We start from the raw sequence: 19329 nt of genomic DNA, 5'->3' as shown, positions 1-19329 counted from the left end.
AGTGTGAAGTGGTGCAGAGCCGAGGGTACCGCCTCTTCGCCGGGAAGGGCAAGTCCTCGGATCCGGGCGACATCGCTCGTCCGCTTGTTCTTCCGCGCCGCTGTCAGCCTCAATGAGTGCACACGAGCTTCCTTATCCTGGCGTGCTCCTCTGGCCCGCCGATCACTGGCTCGGCCGCTCCCGCTCATTCGTCTGCTCTTGGTCTGCTCCTGTCCTTACGAACTGTGGTCTCGAGCACTGGCACCTGCGGGGCAGGATGGACATCGTTCGATGCTTTGGCGTTGTGTTGGCGCAATGCTGGCGCGTCCGCCTCCCGACTGCGGTTAGTCTGGCAGACACCGAGTACCCCCTTGCTGCGGCCGGAATCGCTCTCATCTGGCGGACCCTTCTTTTCGCCGAGCATCGGCGGTGGCCTTCTGCCGACGGAAAGCGACCGGCTTCAAGAGCCAATCCGGCCGCGGCTCTCAGACTTTCGATCGCGGCGCCGTGCGGCTCTGACTGACGGCGGCCGCTTTTCTTCTGGCCGCAACCCTGTGGCCGTGTTCCTCCGCCTTGCCTGTTCGCTTTCCAGAGCATTCGTCGTCAGCTCGCCATCGCCCTTTCTTGCCCACCCGCAATTGCTGCTGCGCGGGACAAGTGTACGCGTCGGGGAGCGCAAGATCTGGCACAGCGCTCATCGCTGCTTCTCGCTGCTTCTCGCTGTACCTCCGTGAACTGCATGCGCCTCCGTCTGTGCCATGGCTGACGTCTTGTTCTATGATGCGCCTGCAATCGGCCCTGCTTCCTTCGCTGCCGTCTCAATCGGCGAGCCGGCTCTCTTGTTTGCGTTCTCACGGCCATCGTGTTCCGTCAAGACGCACATTCCTGCGGAACCTTGCGTCCCTGACTGACGTCTCACAGGGCGTGGATCGAGCTTGTGCTCCATGTCACTGCTCAATTGCTCCTGCTCGAGGGCGGGCGGGCGCGCGAGGTGAAGACGACGTTACATGGAAGGGTACGGGATGTCTACGAAGGATGTGCTAGCCGGTCCGAATCACGGCGCAGCATGCTGCAATGCGGACAATTGACAGACGTTCGACGGTGCTTCCCGCTTGCTCCCGCGGAAAAGGCCCGAGAGTGACGCCGCGATCCAGCCAGAAACTCGCGTCCAGTTTGCAGGGGGCCTGTGAAAGGTAATGGGGCATCTGGAAGCACCAGACGACACATTTAGGCGAAGTCGCGTCCGAATAGTTTCGACTTAGCAGCACCGCCTCGAACGCGAGCTTGGGCATCTTCGCCCTCGTCCGCCTGCACTCGCTCACCAGGCGTTTCTGCTGCTTGTCTGGTTGTCTGAGGACTCATCAGGAACGCTCAGCTGCCCGCGAACCGCCTCAAACGCGCGAGATGGCAGAGTTCTCGCGGCTGGTGGTCCCGAAGCCTCCGCGGTCGTCGAACGAGAACCAGCAGCAGAAGGAGTCTGTGTATTGGCGGAGCTTCAAGGTGAGCTCGTCACTCCTTGCAGCGCCGCCCGCTAGTCATCCCGAGCCATGCTGACTACCGTTCTCCTCCTCATCAGTCGCCGACCTTCCTCAAGTCGTACGCGCCCATCACCCACGTGCACTTCTCGCCTTCCTCCCCGCACCGCTACGTCGTCACATCCGGCACCCGTCTCCAGATCTACTCGCCAAAGACGAACCGCGTCGTCAAGACCATCTCCCGCTTCAAGGAGACGGCGACGAGCGGTGAAATCAGGGGCGATGGCAAGCTCTGCATTGCTGGAGACGAGGGCGGTCTCGTGCAGGTCTTCGACATCAACAGCCGCGCCATCCTGCGGACGATCCGGGCCCACAAGCAGTCCGTCCCGACCTCATCCCTCTCTTTCTCTGCTTGCACATCTCGACTAACTCTTTCTTTGCACACCCAGGGCTGTACATACGACGAAGTTCTCGCCGGGGTCCGGCACGCAGCTTCTCACCACCTCTTCGGACACGACCGTCCGCCTCTTCGACCTCTCGACCTCTGCCCCTCTCCGCACCTTCTCCTCCCACACCGACTACGTCCGCACTGCATCCTTCGTCCACTCCTCTCCCTCGCTCGTCTTCTCGGGCGGTTACGACTCGACCGTCCGGCTGTGGGATGCTCGCGTGCCCGACGCCGAGGGCAGCGGCTGCGTCTGGGTCGGACGGCACGGCAAGCCCATAGATCAGGTGCTGGTGGGCGAACAGGGCACGATGGCCGTGTCGGCGGGCGGGCCGATCGTGCGCGTGTGGGACTTGCTCGGCGCGTCGACGTCGCGCTCGAATGCGGCGCTCGATGGCGGGTTCGATGCGGAGGCGGACGCGGAGGTCGACGACGCGGGTGAGGTCGACACGGGCACGCAGTATTGCTTGAAGGCGTTGAGCAACCACCAGAAGGCCATCACGAGCCTCTGTTGGGCAGAGACGGAGAACGGCGAGAAGCGGGTCCTGAGTGGTGGACTCGACGGACTGGTCAAGGTGTACGACCCGCAGGAGAACTGGCGCGTGCGACACACCATGCGTTACGGCGGGCAGGTGATGAGCTTGGCGGTCTCGGTACGTGGTCTGCCGTGACACCTATCCCGCCCTCCTCCACGCTGACGCATGCCGCCCGCAGCCCAACAACTCGCACCTCGTCGCCGGTCTCTCGGACGGTTCACTTTCGATCCGCACCCGCGCGGGCGCGGGGCGAAAGGCTGGCGTTCCCGTCGAAAAGGTCACGCCCTCCTTCGACGCAATGCTCGCGGGAATGGGCCATGGCGGTATTGTCTACAGTGGCAAGCAGGCCGGCGAGGGGCTCAAGGCGACGTACGAGGGCGAGGTCAAGGTGACGAAGGAGCGGCGACGCAAGCTCACCGAGTGGGACCGGATGCTCAAGAACTTCCGCTACGGCGATGCGCTCGACTCGGCACTGCGCCAGGACGTGACGCCGGCAACGACGTTTGCGCTTCTCGAAGAGCTCATCAGACGAGATGGCCTTCCCATCGCACTCGCCAACCGCACCGACCTCACCCTTGAACCGGTCCTTTCCTTCCTCGTCAAGCACATCACCCACCCGCGGTATAGCGTCCTCGCCGTCGATGTCGCAAGTGTGCTCGTCGGTGCGTTCACTGCTTTTTCTCTCCAGAGCACATTCGTGTCAACTGATTTGGTCGATTGGCAGACATCTACACCCCAACGCTCGGCCTCTCCCCCTTGATCGACACGCTCTTCACGCGGCTACGCCGGAAAATTGACGATGAGCTCGACTTCCAGCGCGAGCTCACGCAGGTGCAGGGCGCGCTTGACATGGTCTTTGCGAGTAGCGCTCCGCTGCGGGTGTAACCTATCGTTCGACCCTGCCAATGTTCCCGTGTCGCCAACTTGCCTAGTCCGCGGGAACCATTGTGCGATCACCTTATGCTGCGGGGCAGCGACTGCGACTCAGCTCTCACATGCGTGCTGCGAGCCTGATCACAGATCGTTCATACGTGTCGTCGAGGAAATCAAGAGGAAATCTACCCTCGCGGCTGTTGCGCCACTTTCAGGTACAGCTGGCCTCGTCGTGCGGCACACCCTTTCCGTGCATGTGCGTGGCTTCAGCAGAGTCCGTGCACCCCTGCGGGCAAATGCACGGCACCGCCTGCTTGTTCCTGACGCATAGCGTCTCGCAATGTTCGCGGTCACGCGCATCATGGGCACCAACTCCGGGGTATCGTGGTTGTTGCAAGAAAGGAGGAAGAATGCGACGTTCGTAAATGGGAGAGTACGGTAACGGCAGGAGGAGCGAGAAAGGTTGAAGGCGCGCGAGGTAACGGGTTGAGGGTGCTTGCACAGTAGAGTGTCTGTTTGTACTGACGACGGCGCAGATATCGTGATGTACAAGGGAGGGGCAGAGGAGAAGGGATGCGAGGTCTAAGGGGAGAAAGCGTGAGAGGCAGAAGGCCGAAGTCGTCTAGAGGTTGACCCCGTCGAGTGCGAGGTCAACCGAGCCCTTGAGCGCGAACGGCACGATGATGGCCGCAAGGACGAAGGCGTAGACGCAGGCAAAGAGGATGCCATACCTGCGGTGCGGGACGAGCGGTCAGCAACGAGAGGGCAAGCAGCAAGCGCGGACTGATACTGACTTGAAGATGATCTTCTTGCGCATGCTCTGCTGCTTGATCGAGTAGACCGGCCCGCGGATCTGCCTCGACGGCCTGAGCCAAAGAAGCGCGGTAGCGTGCAGACCTGCGAAAAGCGGGTACTGTCAGCGTCTGGGCTCGGCCGCGAGCTCGACGAAACGGACGCACGAGAGAAGCCCGGGATCAAGGCGGGAATGACGAGAAGGAAGAGAAGGAAGTGGCCGCAGGCGAAGTCGCCGGCGAACATCGACATCTCGCACGTCTTGACGACGAACTCGCGCGCCGGCTGCGTGAACGCCGACGAGCCCATGCCGTGACCGTACCATTTCTGTACAAGTGCCAAGGACGGGTGAGCGATCAGATGCGAAATAAAGCATGCGTGAGACGCACCCCGGTCCACCACGCGCGGTTGACCTCGTCGTGCTTGTACTCGCGCGAAATGATGCAGGCGATGAGGATCTTGAAGATGCAGCGTTGAATGCTGTGTGCCGCACGGACGTGAGTCAGATGGTCAGTGAGGGGAGAGAGTGACCATGGCAACTCACGCGACAGTCGCGATCAATCCGAGCACCGCATGCGAAAGGTCCCAGCGCTCGAGGACCCAGAGGAACTCGAAGAAGGCGACCATGCCAAGGACAGACGCGACGTGCGCAATGCCTGCAATGACCGAGCCGAATTTGCCGCCCGAGCAGAGCGGGCCGGCAAAGAGCGAGACGAAGAAGAGGACGAGGAGCACGGCCGCGTTGAAGCCGATCGGGCCGAGCGCGATGACGGCGATGCGAAGGAGCGCATTGATGCGGGGGTTCGCGTGCGACTGTGCGTAGCGAAGCAGGTGAGCGAGCAAGAAGAACGCGGACAGAACCCGAAACACACCTTGACATAGATGTAGGCGACGGTGAGGATGACCGCAAGCGCGAGGGGCAGGAGAATCTCGTTGAGCACTGAAGGAGGAGAAAAGTCAGGGCGTTTGCTCCGACTGGCGCTGGCATCGAAGTTGCGAGACCACGTACCGATCGTCTTCCAGCGCGCTCGGGGCGTATCGGGCGAGAGCTTCTCGCTCGGGTGACCAATGCGCTTCTTCTTGAAGCCCGTAACCTTGGTGCGCGACAGGCGGCAGTAGCCGATCCACGAGTTGGCGTGCGCGCGCGAGTTGCCGCGCGACATCCACCGCAGGAACTCGCGGTAATCGATGACGAAGTCGCCGAGCGAGAACTGGTGCGGGTTGAAGATGAAGGGCGCAGTGCACAGGGCGAAGATCGAGAGCCAGAAGTAGATGACTGCGAGGCGATGGCGAGTCAGCTCCGGAGCAAGGATGAGCTGGATCGAAGCACGACATACTGTGACTGATCCACAGGCTCAGCGAGATGTAGAGGAGCATGAGTAGGGTCCTCAAGCCGAGGTACAGCGCCGGGCCGGCGAAGCGCGCATAGAGAAGCGCGAACGAGATGCGCGTCGTGGCGAACCCGCGACCGGTCGCGATGTAACGAGCGCCGCCGTACGACAGGTTGTTGATGACCGAGTTGGACGAGATCTGCGTCGCGAAGACCTCGAAGAAGGGCGAAAGCGACAGGAAGTGCTTGCCGAGGCGAACGACGGCGCGGATCAGGCCGCGCTCGGTCAGCTCCTGGAGGAAGAGCGGCAGGAAGGCTGCGAGCGGGAGGAAGGTCAGTAGGCGTGACTGAAAATTGGAGTGCACGAGTGGAGCGCACCAATGAAGAAGACGATGAAGATCGAGATGATGCAGCGCTTGATCCAGTCGTAAACGGGAATGAGGTTGGCGCAACCGCCCTGGCCGGCGATGAACTGGCCCGAGTTCGTGTACTGGCAGATCTCGAGGTTGCTGTTGAGCGTGCCGAGATACAGGAGAGTGTACATGAAGAGCTGAACCGAGAGGATGACGAGGATGTTGTTGATGTGGAATCCCGGGTGGCCGTAGTAGAACGTGAGGAAGCGGTCCATCGGGAGCTGCGTGCCGAGGTAGTAGTACTCGCGCGACAGCATCTGCTCGCCCATGCCGGACGAGACCTTGGTTTGGAAGTTGAGGATGGTGCCAAAGCCGAGGTCGCGACCCTTGCCGCACTGTGGAAGGAGCGAGTCCGGGGTCAGGCTTCGATCACGACGCACTGAAAGGCGCGCGACGCACCTGGTAGTACTCGGTATGTTTGATGCGGCCGCCCCGCTCGTTCGCGAGCATGCCGGCGTAGATGTCCTCGGACAAATGGAGACCCTTCTGCGCCTTGGACACGCCTCCACGGGTAGTCATGAAGATAGCGTTGAGGAAGTCGGGATGGCCATAGTGCAACTTGCCGCCGAGGTATGCCATGCTGCGCGCCGCGAGCGTGCCAAACGTCTGTTCCTTGCCGGCAGCGACGTCGCCGAGGATGCCGATGTTCTCGGAGAAGATGTACTCGCGCGCACCGACGATGGCGACCGGGTGCTTGCCGTGCTCCTTGGCGCCCTCGGGCGTGTACGGGTTGTTTGGCGAGACTTGGTAGTCCTCGAATTCGCCGAGGACGTTGCGGATCTTGAGGCACTCCTCGAGGTAGTTGTCCTGGTTGGCGTCGATAAGCTGGATGTACTCGCCGCGGTGGAACACGACGGCGTGGTTCTGGTTGTCCGACTTGCCGTCGCCAAGAATCGGGTTGCCGGGAAGCTCGATGCGGAATTTGGGGCGGCGGCGGCCGTCGGGGAGGATCTCCGAGTGGCCGTCGATGAGCGCCGAGTAGATGCGCGGCTCGCCACCCTCCTTGCGCGGGCGCTCCTCGTCGAGGTAGGCGATTTGAAGGTCCGGGTACGCGCGGAGGAGGAACTCGGTGTTCTCGATCTCCTCCTTGCTGAAGCGCGAGTAGCGCTGCATCGAGACGACAAAGCGGAACTTGCGGCGCGCCATGCGCTCGAGCTCGACCTCGAGGCGGTCCGTGTTGGCCCCAAAGTACTGCACGACCTCGGGGTTCTCGACGCGGTACATGAGCTTGATCGCCTTCGAGTAGTTCATGAAGCCCGACACGGTGCGGTAGAGCGTCTGTGCGCGGAGCGACGCCCAGATACGCGTGCGGAGCGTGTACTCGGGCGCGGCCGACTTGAAGCCGATCGTGTAGAACGGAATGTCGTCCGTCTTCTTGTCCGTCTTTTCGTCGACGAGGTCGGCCGACTCCTCGGCGAGGATCTTGGTATCACGCACAAAGTTGTCCCACTCGATCGGGTGCAGCTGCTTGAGGTACTCGAGGAGCGTGACACGCGTGTTCTGGTCCTCTTCGCGGATGATCTCGCGGAGCGACAGGAGGATCTTCTCCGAGTAGTGCGGCGTGAGGACCGTGAACGTCGGCATGGCGTCGACGCCGAGGGGCTCGGGGACGGCCGTCGTGAGCGACTGCGCGAAGAACGAGATGCGGCGCGACGCCTCCGACTTGTCCGGGAAAAACTCGGTCTTCATGCCCTGCGTAGCGACGAGCACAGTCAGTTTCCAGGCATCGGTCCTGTCGGCGAGAGGGACGCACCTTGTCATCCTGCGAGATGAAGAACATGGGCGCGCGGAGGGTACGCTTGCCATCCTGGTCGGAGAGGACCTGGTGGTACAGGAGGCGCTGGACGTGGTCGATCGAGAGCAGGTGCTCGCGATACATCGAGATGATGATGGCGTTCCAGATCTGCGAGACGAGGACCTTGGGCTTGTACTTGATCTCCATGTCGCTCGTCGCGAGAATCTTGGCGTAGATGCGCTTCGGCAGGCGCTCAAAGATGTCTGGTGTGACATGGTTAATTAGTCTCGGCTAACTCGTGTGCACGCCCGAGGTCGCAGCGCACCCTTCCACGGCGTCCAGATCGACACGCCGATCGAGAAAGACCGCGTGATCGAGTAGACTGCGACGGAATCACCAAGGTCAGAACGGAAGCGGCGGGGGAGGGAAGAAGCATCGACGCACCGGTGTTCCAGATGACATACCACAGGAACGTGTCGAGGAAGAACAGGCACAGGTCCATGCAGAACATGATGGCGAGCGTGAACGCCGGCTGGTAGCGGCACAGCGCGCTGCCAAAGAGCGAGTCGTCGCACGTCGTATCGCGCAGGCCCGTCATGACGCGCACCGGGTTCTCGAACGAGAGCGTGAGGAAGAAGTACGACTCGGTGAGCTTGCACCCGAAGATGAGGACCCAGAGGCCGATCGAAGCGATGCGCTGCGCGACCGACAGCTTCGGGTACGACGCGGTGAACGTCTGCGACGCGAGGTACTTGCGCGACTTGCCCGTGACGCGGTCGCCAAAGAGGCGGCCCGACGGCACAACAGAGAAAGTGACGACGAGGATGACGGCGACGACAAACTGGACGATGCCGACGATTAGGGCGGCGTTGGACGTCGGGCGTGCGGCGGCGATCCACACGGTCGGGCCGATCATGATGCCGAGGCAGATGAGGAGGGCGACCATGCGGCGGAGGAGGTGCGACGTGTTGTTCCAGGTGGTCGGGACGTACGAGTATTCGAAGAGCGTGGCGGCGAGCTGGATGACCGAGGCGACGGCGCCGCCGAGCGCGACGACGGACCAGCGCAGCGCGGCAGGCGGGTTCAGCTCGTCCTCGCGCGTGTAGATCTGCGGCGAGTTGTACGACTGTGGGCGGGGCGGCGGCGTGGGGTCAGTCTGGTGAGCAAGCTGGAAACGGAGTTTCAGGGACGCACGGTGTACATCCAGTAGATTGAGATGTGGAGGACCCAGATGCGGTTGAAGTTGACGAGGAGGTGGCCGAACGAGCGGCGCTCAAAGTACGTCTTGAAGAAGGCCTTGTGCCACTCGATCTTGTCAAACTTCATGAAGCGCTGCGACGCGGGGACGTCGACTAGTCGCGTCTTGTCCGTCAGGACGATGCGCGCGATACCCTCGGGGTACCAGAACAGCTGGTTGATGTCGTCGTAGCCGATGATCTCTTCGTGGTCGCGCTCGCGGCGGACAAAGACGCCGTCGACGACCTCGTATCCCTGGTCGCGGATGAAGCGGTACAGCGGGCGCACGACGGCGCGCAGGTACAGGCCCTCGGGGACGGGCTCGACGCGGTTCTGGCACTCGGGCGAGCGGTAGTAGTCGTCGGCGCACTTGAAGATGAAGCACAGGCACTCGGGCACGAAGCGGACCTGCGCGGCCTCGCCCCAGCAGAGGAGGTACAGCGCGAGCTGGCGCACGCGGTCATACGCCGACATCTGCAGCATGGCCTGCTGCCAGCGCTGCTTGGCCGAGTCGAGCGTCTTGACCGACGCGGGCGTCGCGACCGACTTGACGCCGGCCTTGCGCGACGCCTTGCGCGCGAGGCGGGCGACGCCGTTGTTGGCGAGGCCGATGGCGTCGTCGAGGTCGAGCTGGGCGGCAAAGTACCACTTGCGGTAGTTGGCGTGCTCGCCGCCGATGTAGTCGGCGTGGAGCGTGAGAAGGGCCTGGTTGGGCGACATGCGCGACGCGCGCGAGTCGAGCTGCATCATGAGGTGGTCGTACATGTTGCGCATCGAGTCGCGCTGGAAGCCAAACTTGTTGGCGAGGTCGATGAAGACGTCCTCGATCTCCTCCTTCGAGAGCGGGATGTCGGCCTCGTTGCTCCACGCCGGGTACGGCTCGCGCATGCGTGCGTACGAGGGGCCTCCGGGGACGCCACCGAGGTTGGCGCCGCCTCCGGGGCCCTGATAGTGCGCGGACGACGACTCGTAGTCGCTGAACGCGGCGGGCGAGTCGCGGCCGCCCTGGAAGGGGCCTTGCGGGTGCGCATAGCCACCGCCGCTGCTGTAGAAGCCGTCCTGCGAGTCGTCCGCTGCAAGAGATGGTCGCGTCAGTGCAGATCGGGCGACTCGATGGCCGAGAGGCGCGAGCCAAGACGAAGTCGAGGCAAGGCGAAGGGGGGGAAGGGGTGCGAGGTGCGAAGTGGACGCACCGCGGAGGATGCCCTCCTCGCTGGCGTACGGGTCACGGTGGAACTCGTCCGAGCTGCCAGACTCGTCTCCGCCCTGCGGGTAGAGGGGCGCCTGGGACTGCAAGTGCGGCGGGGGAGCGTGATTCGGGTTGCCCTGCGGGTAGGGGTCCTGCGGGCGGGCCGGGTAGTGCCCCTGGCCCTGCTGCTGGTAGGCCATGATCGCTGCACTCGCAGGCAGGCCTCGGCGGGTGTGCGTGCGCGAGGACGGGGGTGCGGGCAGAGGTGCTTGGCGGAGGAACCGACGCGCACCCGACCTCGACGGGCGAGGCTGGGAGCTAGTGCTGGGAGTCGCTCGAGTGCAGCTGAGTACGGCTGTGCGCTCTGCTTGGCAGCCGCGCGGCGAGACGGGGCGGGGCGAAAGCGAGACGCGGGTCTGCTGCGAGGCGATCCTCGCCCGCTCGCGTCTCTCGGTGTCGCTTGCGCCCGCCCTGCGCCGTCCTGCGAGCCCCAGTGGGTCTGCAGGGCTGCTCTTAGTGCTTGCAAGGGCAACGGAACTTTCTCTGCCCCGTTCCGCTCCCTCTGCACCGCCCGGCTCCCGCTCGCGTCCTCTCCGCTCACTCGCGTTCGTCTCGCTGCATCCGCACATCGGACATCTGCCGTTGTTGCGCGCCTCAGCTGCAATTGTCCTAGGCTGTAATTGCGCCGTCTCGATGGGCACACTCGACCGGAGAGTGCTAGCCGTGCTCCGTGCTCTGTCCGTTGACCATCACTCGACATTGGCCACGGCTCGCGCGACTTCCGCCCTTTTTTGTGCTCTGCTTCCTGTAATTGATTCAGCTGTGTGTCTGGAGCTTGCTTGACTCCTTGTCGGTGCCCCCTCTCGTGCTACGCCGCGCACGGCCTGTTCCCGATCGCTAAACCTGTCCCCAAGGGCTTTCAAGTCGTGACAGCCGGTTTCGCGGTTACCAGGGACGCACAGCACATCAGAGACTTTGCATGAGAACGTGGTTGGCTAGAGGGCGGGGCTCATCGGAGGGCTACGGAGCGGCGAAGTCATGACCTTGATCGCCTCGACGTCCGAGTCGCTGTCGTCCTCGCTCGACGCCGCTGCGAGAGACTCGCAATCGCTGATGACGACGTGACGGCTGCTGCGCTTGCGACTGCGTCGAGGCGACGAGACGAGGGGTGCACGCCGCAGGTCGTCCTCCATGTCCTCGTCGGCGTCCGCACCGCAGACCTCGACCTTCGAGCACCACCTGACGCGCCTCTTCTTCTCCGGAACGTCCCTCCCCCACATCCTGAGCATCTCCGCGAGCCCTTTCATCTCCTCGGCGTGCCTCCTCTCCCTCCTGTCTCGCGCCTTGGCCTCTTTCCGCCGCCAGCGTTTCTCGCGCGCCGCGTCCACCGCCCTCGCCCGCTCGCTCACCGCGCTGCGGAGCTCCTCCGCTAACGGCGTCCCACTTGGCCCGAAGCGCACGAGGGCAGCCCAGCGCACCGAGCAGTGGTCGCCGGTGCCACAGCGCTCGCGAAAGACGGCGCAGTCCTGCGCGGTGAAGCCGCCGCTATCACGGCCGCTCACTGAGGCTCCGACAGCGAGGTCGTTTAGATCGAGGTCTTCCAGCGTCTCGCTGAGCGACTGGACCGACTCGCGCGGGCCGAACGGCGAGGCGGCGGGATCGGAGGACGGGTAGGGGCGCCCTTTGCGCTTGCAGCGCTTGGCTGCGCGGGTGTTGCGACGCTGCGTAGTCTTGGACATGACCGGGACGAGCTGCAGACGGGGATGGAGGGTTCAGAGTCAGCGGGCGGAACGAAGATGCGTGATGGCAAGGGCGTGGGACTGACTGAGATGGGGGTGTAGAGAACTGCTCTAGCTTCGTGAAGGGTACGTGCAGCGCTTTTCACCGCTGGACTGACGGGTTTCGTTGCAGATGGCAGAGGGAGAAAAGCAACGAAGCGAGGCGACGACAAAACTCGCGCCCTCGCCGCGGGCCGCCGTCTTCACCGACCTCCAACAGCGTCTCGACGAGAGCACCGAAGCTTGGCGCTAGCTATTGCGCCTTCAGAGGGGATGGATTGTGCGCTCTCACGAGTCCTGGGTGAGACCGGAAGACACGATCATCGTGGTTTGCTCAGTAGCTACTCCGCCAACTGCATAAAAGTGGTAGTCGCGAGTTTCTGAACTCAGCAAGTGGGTCAAAGGGGAGCAATGGGCGAGAAAAGAGCAAGTTTTGTTGGCCTTCTCAATCGGACGTGAGCATGAGATGCTCAGACTGCAGGAGCAAGCTGCCATCAGACTGGCGTGTGCAGTTCAGGGAAGTATCGAAGGGCTGAGGGGATGAGGGGAGGACCGAGTTCTGGCGGCCGAAGTCGAGTCTCTCGGACGAAATGGAGATGTCCGTGTCAGTCGCTTCTCTCGCCCGGTGTGCTATCTTGCTGGGTCCAATTGCTCGTGCTGACAGTATGAGAGCTGATCTGCCTCGCTTGCATACCCAGAGAGCAGTGTGCGATGCGGTGACTCGGGTCTGGCGCGGTCGACTTGAGGCTCTTCGCGGCTCTCGTCTTTTCCCTTCCTTCTCCTCACTCGACTCTGCTCGACTCGCTCAGAGTACCTCACAGAGATACTCGCCCAGCTACCAAGACCACCAGGAACCCGCTGTTCACACCCGCACTCCCCAATCCTCACGATGGCTCCCTCGCTCCTCACTCCCTTCTTCCTCTCGGTCACCCTCGTCAAGGGCTACGTCCGCTTGTGCAAGGCAAACATCAACTTTACGATCGAGGCGACCAAGCTCGTCGACGCGGCCCTCGCGCCTGTGCGTTCCTCTCCTCTGAGCTCCGTTCGCCATTTCGTCCGAACATCCTGCCTGACCCTCGTGTGACGGGCTGGCGCGTGCAGTATATCGCCGAGGCCGGCAAGAAGCACAGCACGGCGAGTGTGCAGGCGCACAAGGCCTTCTCCTCGCCCTCAGCCGTCAAGGACGTCTCGCTCGTTCACGCCTCTCCGGCCTTGAGTACCTCGTCGCCCTCGTCAGCCTCGTCGCCCTCGTCAACCCACACCACGTCTTCGGTATCGATCAAGTTCGCCGCGAAAAGCAACCTCAAGCCCGCTGTTCTGCCCTTGATGGCCACACTTGCCGCCTCGCTCGAAAACTGCGACTCGAACAGCGCCTCGAGCATTTTGACGCCGGTTTCGCCCACCCGCAGCCCCACCTCGAGCTCTTCGGCCTCCTCGTGCACTTCCATGCCCTCGAGCAAGAGCAAGGCTGGGTCGTTCACTTCTTCGTCGCGGTGCAAGGCGCCACGCCTTCTCCCTTCGTCTGCCTCGCGCACCAAGACCATTGCTCATGAGCACGCACTCACTGCCGCCATCGCCGAGGGTCGCATCATTGACGGCGAGCTCCACTACGCCGCAAAAGAGCACGTCCTCGCCCGCATCGAGGTCGAGGAGCCGCACGAGCGCCGCACCGAACTCGCGCGCACTTTTACGCCGGTCTACCCTGCGGGTTCTTTCGAGGCCGCCGAGGAACTCAGGACCCGCAGTACTCGCCTCGTCGAGCGCGTTCACTCGTTGCTGAACGACTATCTCGAATTGCGCGTCTCGACCCCAACTCGCAAGCCGAAGGAGCAGACGACGCCTCGTATTGCTGGCACGGTCGTCGACCTCACAGTCTACTCGAACCCGCTCGTCAACCTGTCGTCGATCCGTCGCAGCCTCGGCCGCGAATCGAAGCGGGCGGTCATGCGCCCCGGCTTCCACCGCTCGTTGCCGCTCCGCCGCGAGGTGCTCGAGTGGGCGGCTGTCGACACTGCGCGCGACTACAACAGTATCATCTGCCTCGACTCGAGCATCGACGTCGTCGATGCCTTGTTCGACGACAGCGAGATCGACGAGAATGAGAAGGTCAACCTGCACGAGGGGGCCGCGCAGGCGGTCGACTGGCGCACGTTCGACGTCCCTTCGACTCTCGCCATGCTCTTCGAAGCTGCAGAAGACCGTGTGATTCCCGAGCGCCCCTCGTCGCCCATCCCGTGGCTTCACGAGGACTCGGACTCGCTGACTGAGGAGGACGACCTGTCGAACGTGCGTTCCTACCTCCTTACCCCTTCCGCGGCTCAAGTAGTGACTGACTTGCCTACTTATACCTAACAGGCGGACCGCCTTCATGCAACGTCTGGGGAACGGGACTGGTGCGCCGAGACAGACGACGAGGATGACGAGGAGTACTTCCGCAACGCTCCTGTCTTCCCGTCCAGCCCGGCCCGAGTCGCCGAGACCGCCCTCGTCATCGACGAACACCTTCCTCTCTCCCCTTCCATCGAGGTCGTCACTACGAACACCCTCGACTGGTCGATCGAATCCTTCGACGACGACGACGACGAGTACTTCCGCAACCCGCCCGTTTTCTCCTAGATCCTCATTGTCGTTCCTTTCTGTCCTCATCTGCATCGGATTTGGCATATGACCCTCCGTCGCGTCTGTGTATCAATCCCTCTCCTGTTGTCATCAGTATTGCCGCCTCGAGTCTGTATCGTCGACATCTATCTCTCCTGTCCTGTCGCTTTAGAGGCCGGCGCAGAGCAGATGACAGAGAACAAGAGCGCATTTCAGTTTCTGTACTACACATATCTCGGTACAGCCCATGTCGCCGCGTCTAGCGCGTAACTCGACACGACCCTCACGCATGCCCGCCAGCAGGCCTGCCGAGCCCGATCCTGCTCATCCTAGGCTTGGCAATCCCGCTCACCCTCGATCCTGTACCGACACCCGCCATCGGCGCCTGCGTCCCCTGCAGCGGAACCCGCGCGCGCGGTGCCGGCATCGAGGCAAACTCGAGCGCGGGCCTTGCGTTCGGGGCGGAGGAGCGGCTCGCCGCAGCTGGCATAGAGGGGCGCGAGACTGTAGCTGATGGCCGCGAGGAGGCGGCCGACGAGGGTCGCGCCGCGCCGGGACCGCCAGGACGAGCGACAGTCGGCGCCAGAAGGGAGCGCGAGCGCACGAGGCCGCCTGCGGCCTTGTTGCTCGACGCAGACGCCGCGGCCGACGACGTAGCCGCGGAAGCCCCTCTGAGGTCGACGAGGCTCTTGCGCGACGGCAAAGCCGTTCTTGCAGACGCTGCCGCTGTCGGTCCCATCGAAGTTCTTGGCGCCTGCAAGCCGGTCTCGCGCACGCTCGTCGCTCGTCTGAGACCCGCCGTACCAGTCGCTGCGCCCGTACTCGGTCGCAACGACGACGACGAGGCCGGCGCTGCGGTCGGCCCGGCCGTGCGCGCCTGCTCCCGCTGTCGGCGCTCCTCGCGGAGGCGCTCGAGGCGTGCGGCGGTCGATTCTTTGCGCTCGCCGGGAGTCTTCGGCGCTTCGGTGGTCGTGCGAGCTAGCGGAGGTGGAGTTGCGGGCTTCGGCCCTGATGATGCAGGGAGTGTGGACGGGCGCGGGCGTGGGCGCCGTGCGGTCGTTGCCGGAGCCGCTGCCGCTTCGATGGGACGACTTGTCGCAGGCGGCTTGATCGACAAGCGGCGACGCGGAGTTGCGGCAGTCGAGCTTGATGCAGAAGTCGAGGGCGCGTGCTGCGCCGACGCAGGCGCACCACCCGCCTGTTTCTTCTGCGCACGCAGCTCCTCGAGCCGGCGCTTCAGGCGTTCAGCGCCCGTCTCACGTACGGGGGTCGCGACAGAGCTTGCTATAGCACGGGAAGGGGGCTCCGTGCGCGTGCTCATGGGTGCGGGAGCGGGTTCCGCAACGGGTGGTGCGAGGTCCCCGAGACCGAGCAGGTCGCCCTCGGCGACGAAGACAGGCTGTGCCGGCGCAGACGTAGCAGTGTTCGGATGCACACTGGGCGCGTCGAGGTTGATGGGAGAGCCGAGTCCGGGTACGACCGTTCGAGTCGAGGAGGCGAGGAGCGAATCCGGCGAGTACGGCGGGGAAGGAGACGCCTTGGTCGGCTGGATTGGCGACTGTAGCGCAAGCTCGAGGGTCTTGGTCGACTCGGGCTGAATCGCGGCGGTAGGCGGGCTCTGGTTGAGACTGTTCGGGAAGACAGGTTTAGCAGTCCTGCCCGCCGCGCGCGTGAGAAGTGCAGCGTACATGCCCGTGCCCAGCTCAGCGGTATTCCAGCGCATGAGATCGAACGTGTGGCCCGTCGCGCCCTCGTCAACTTCGCTCGAGCTCCCACTCCCGCCTTCCTCGCTGACATCCGAGATGCGCCCCATCCTACGCGGCGCAAGCGGCGTCTTCGCATCGTCGCTGCCGCCTTCGCCCCAGCGCTCAGCCTGAATGCTCACGACTCGGGGCTTGACGGGCGAGTCGCGGTAGTCCTTGAACGAGGCGGTCGAGCAGTTGAGGAGCGAGACCTCGCCCACGACCGAGTTGTCCTCGACAAAGCTCGCCTCGTGATCGGCAAAGGGCGCAGAAGCGGCGGGGCCGAGCGAGGCCGAGAAAGGGTTGCGGGTGAGAGAGGGCGGGAGGATCGAGAGCGTCGGCATCGAGAGCGAGCTGGGCATGCGCGCCCGGTCGATCGTCGACTCGCCGAGCCCGTGTAGGAGGATCGACAGACCGCCGCTGTGCTCGCTTGTCTCGCCTGACACCTCGTCGACTGGCTCGTTGATGGTCGGCAGGGCGGCGGCATCGAGCGTAAGGTCATGCTCGTTGAACAGGAACGAGCCCCCCTCGTCCGCGATGAGCGAGACATCGACGGCGCCGAGTTGATGGGGCGAAAGAACCATCGAAGAGTCTCCTGCGAGCGCGATAGTCAGTAGAGGTGCTTTGAGCACAATCGAGATGCGCGCAACGCACCCTCCTTGAAAGGGCTCGCATCCTTGACGGGCGACAAGCTCTTCAACCTGCGCTTGTCTTCGCGAATCCTCGTGATAGCGCTCCAGCGTCTGCCGGCCGGCCTGATTGGACCAGCGACGTTCTCCTTGCCCTCCTGCGCCTGCGAAACGGGCGAGAGACGCTTGACCGTAGGCGGCGGGGAGAGGTTGGCAAACGGTACAGGCGTCTCGGGAGAAGAATCTTCCGGGTCGGCCGAGTCGTCGAAGATGGCGAACTTGAGCGGGCTCGGTCGGCGAACGGGCGCATGTGAAGGTGGACCGGCGGGAGATTGTGCCAAAGACGTCGCGGCGGAAGTCCTCTGAGCTCCATTCGCTAGAGCGAGGGTAGTTGCGGTAGTGCTCGAGGATGCAGTGCAATCTGACGCTCGGGAAGCCCCGAGCGCTGCCGAAGGGGAAGACTCGGAGGAGGGCACCTGGAGAGTGGGGCGGTCAGCGCGCCGTGCATAAGCCGGGAGAGGAACCGTGAGCATACCGAATCTTGTTCCAGCCACTCTGGAGAGCTCGCAGCCCTGCACAGCTCGAGGTCGGCAAGGACGGGCGACATGTTTGATGAGCGAGACGAGGGGCAGTGCCAGCGGATTTACAGCTGGTCCAGGCCCGTCGAGCCCTGCCTAGCACGCAGTAGGTACTGTAAGCTGTGCGCGCCTGCCTGCACAAGGTCTAGCGTAGGCTGGACGTGGGCAGAGTGGGTGAAGGTGGGAAGGAGGCCAAAGAGGCGGTGAAGGGTGCGTGAGGCGCCCTCAGCCGGCCAAGTTGGACTCTCGGATTGTATCAGGGTCTCCAGGACAAGCTACAAGCTCCAATGAATCGTCAGGATCTGCACATGCGCGAGGTCGAATGCTCCTCTTGCGCATGCGCTCGCCGGTCTTCACTCCTCCGCTCACCCAACTCGCTCTTGACGAGCTGTGAGTGTCTGTGAGCGCGTAGAACAGGCTACGACGTCGCGATGGTATGCCTTCTGCGCTCCCCCGTTCTGTCGCCGCGAAGTCACCGCTCATCGCCTTGATCGGCTCGCACACAGTCCGTCACGCTTCACACGTCGCACGGCGAGATCAAGGTACGCTCACACACTACATAAGCAGTGTTCCAGTCCGACTGACCCACGCTTGCTCCGCAGATCGAGGTGTTCTGCGAGGCGGTGCCCAAAAGCGCAGAGGTGCGGCAGCGACGGCTCTCGCTTCATGAGCCCGCAGCGCAGGCTGACAGGGTCGTCGATATGGCTGCGTTGTGCAGAACTTTCTGGCGCTGTGCGCAAGCGGACAGTACGACGGCTGCTTGTTCCACCGGTCCGTCCCTTCCGTCTCCCTCTCGTCAGCGCTTCCGCTGACCCCGGCCACACCATACAGCAACATCAAGGGTTTCATGATTCAGACGGGGGATCCGACGGGGACGGGCAAGGGCGGGCAGTCGATTTGGGGCAGGCCATTCCCGGACGAGGTGCGAGGAACGCTCAAGGTGCGTCGAATACGGAGCGCCCGGGTACACTACGTGACAGCGTATTCAGGAATCATTTTTGCGCCGTGCGCCGCTTCGATTGAACAGTTCAACCAGCGCGGAATCGTTGCCATGGCCAACTCGGGACCCGATTCCAACAAGTGCGCTTGTTCTCTCCTCTTCCGTTCTCCGAAGCCCGTTTGACGTTTCCCCGGCACAGGTCGCAATTCTTCATCACTTGTGCGCTTCGAATTGACGCCCGTTCTCTCCGCCTGCCCTGCTGACCGGACTTCTTCGCGCCCGCTACAGACGCAAAACAGCCGCATCTCGACACCAAGTACACCATCTTCGGGCGGTAAATATTCAATCCACTTCCTTCCCGTGATGCAGAGCGAAGATGCACAACTAATAGCCTGGGCGCGACAGGGTGATCGACGGGACAGACTCGACCCTTGATGCTATGGTGCGTTCAGCGGCTCGACTTTCGCGCTCTTGATCCAGGCCCATGCACACGGCGGTGGTTCGGACCATCTGTACCTGGGCTGAGCGCTGACGCTCAATTTGCCCACGCCCTGCAGGAAAAGGTGCCGGTCAACGACAAGATGAGGCCGTTGCAGCCCATCAAGATTGAGCGGGTAAGCCTTCACCGCTACTCATCCTGGCCATTCTTTGTTTCACTTCGCGATGACGGTCGCGCCAGAAGCTCGAGAGATTCCCGCTGACATGCTTCCCGCTGCCCAGGTGGAGATGCACGCCAACCCGCTTGCCGAAAAGTCCGCCTGAGCGCTGTCGTCCGTGCACATTCCTGTTGTAATTGATCGCTGCATTGTATCGCATGTCGCACACCGTGTCGCGAGCGTAAAGCCCGAAGAGATCGGAGTCAACTGTGTCTGCGCGGACTTGTGATTGCTGACGAGCGCAATCGATGGCGAGCGACTCGACTCTTCGCCATCCTTCGACTCTCCCAGTTGTGTGCGCCGGGAAGCACGGAAACGTCTCCAGCACATCTCTGCGCGCTGCCGCACTCCTGCCAACTGTCGTTGCACGGGTCAGCGACGTTTCCGTTGCCACCCGCATCTCTG

The 19329-nt window shown here is 63.2% G+C and overlaps 6 protein-coding genes across 6 annotated transcripts; 3 read left to right on the top strand and 3 right to left on the bottom strand.

Moving 5' to 3' along the window:
- Positions 1-1383: 1383 nt before the first annotated feature.
- UTP15 (snoRNA-binding rRNA-processing protein UTP15) lies at positions 1384-3320 on the top strand (the record flags this gene model as incomplete). The annotated part of the gene is made up of 5 exons (XM_076647867.1): positions 1384-1479; positions 1556-1833; positions 1904-2552; positions 2614-3097; positions 3160-3320. 5 exons carry the CDS (start codon positions 1384-1386, stop codon positions 3318-3320), a joined length of 1668 nt encoding a protein of 555 aa, XP_076506689.1.
- A 610-nt stretch (positions 3321-3930) lies between these two features.
- JCM10292_002360 (1,3-beta-glucan synthase) lies at positions 3931-10203 on the bottom strand (the record flags this gene model as incomplete). Its single annotated transcript, XM_076647866.1, has 15 exons — positions 3931-4039; positions 4103-4205; positions 4268-4427; positions 4490-4580; positions 4645-4913; positions 4973-5040; positions 5110-5376; positions 5438-5746; positions 5809-6178; positions 6243-7535; positions 7597-7841; positions 7904-7960; positions 8023-8704; positions 8773-9887; positions 10008-10203. The coding sequence occupies 15 exons, from the start codon at positions 10201-10203 to the stop codon at positions 3931-3933; spliced, it is 5334 nt and encodes a 1777-aa protein (XP_076506688.1).
- Positions 10204-10998: 795 nt separating this feature from the next.
- Positions 10999-11742, bottom strand: JCM10292_002359 (uncharacterized protein; the record flags this gene model as incomplete). Its single annotated transcript, XM_076647865.1, has 1 exon — positions 10999-11742. One exon carries the CDS (start codon positions 11740-11742, stop codon positions 10999-11001), a length of 744 nt encoding a protein of 247 aa, XP_076506687.1.
- A 928-nt stretch (positions 11743-12670) lies between these two features.
- Positions 12671-14397, top strand: JCM10292_002358 (uncharacterized protein; the record flags this gene model as incomplete). Its single annotated transcript, XM_076647864.1, has 3 exons — positions 12671-12799; positions 12883-14067; positions 14137-14397. The coding sequence occupies 3 exons, from the start codon at positions 12671-12673 to the stop codon at positions 14395-14397; spliced, it is 1575 nt and encodes a 524-aa protein (XP_076506686.1).
- Positions 14398-14662: 265 nt separating this feature from the next.
- Positions 14663-17357, bottom strand: JCM10292_002357 (uncharacterized protein; the record flags this gene model as incomplete). The annotated part of the gene is made up of 4 exons (XM_076647863.1): positions 14663-16007; positions 16068-16716; positions 16776-17226; positions 17286-17357. The coding sequence occupies 4 exons, from the start codon at positions 17355-17357 to the stop codon at positions 14663-14665; spliced, it is 2517 nt and encodes an 838-aa protein (XP_076506685.1).
- A 402-nt stretch (positions 17358-17759) lies between these two features.
- On the top strand, positions 17760-19030 carry JCM10292_002356 (peptidylprolyl isomerase; the record flags this gene model as incomplete). Its single annotated transcript, XM_076647862.1, has 11 exons — positions 17760-17762; positions 17835-17870; positions 17931-17969; positions 18047-18099; positions 18160-18268; positions 18356-18408; positions 18468-18487; positions 18557-18602; positions 18674-18710; positions 18826-18882; positions 18989-19030. 11 exons carry the CDS (start codon positions 17760-17762, stop codon positions 19028-19030), a joined length of 495 nt encoding a protein of 164 aa, XP_076506684.1.
- Between the last annotated feature and the right edge of the window lie 299 nt (positions 19031-19329).

This window comes from Rhodotorula paludigena (assembly GCF_050403205.1).
Source record: "Rhodotorula paludigena JCM10292 DNA, Rt_paludigena_JCM10292v1_ctg11, whole genome shotgun sequence".
NCBI classification, from domain to species: Eukaryota; Fungi; Basidiomycota; class Microbotryomycetes; order Sporidiobolales; family Sporidiobolaceae; genus Rhodotorula; species Rhodotorula paludigena.
Note: the sequence above shows the minus strand (reverse complement) of the source record. Positions and strands in the feature narration are given on the sequence as shown.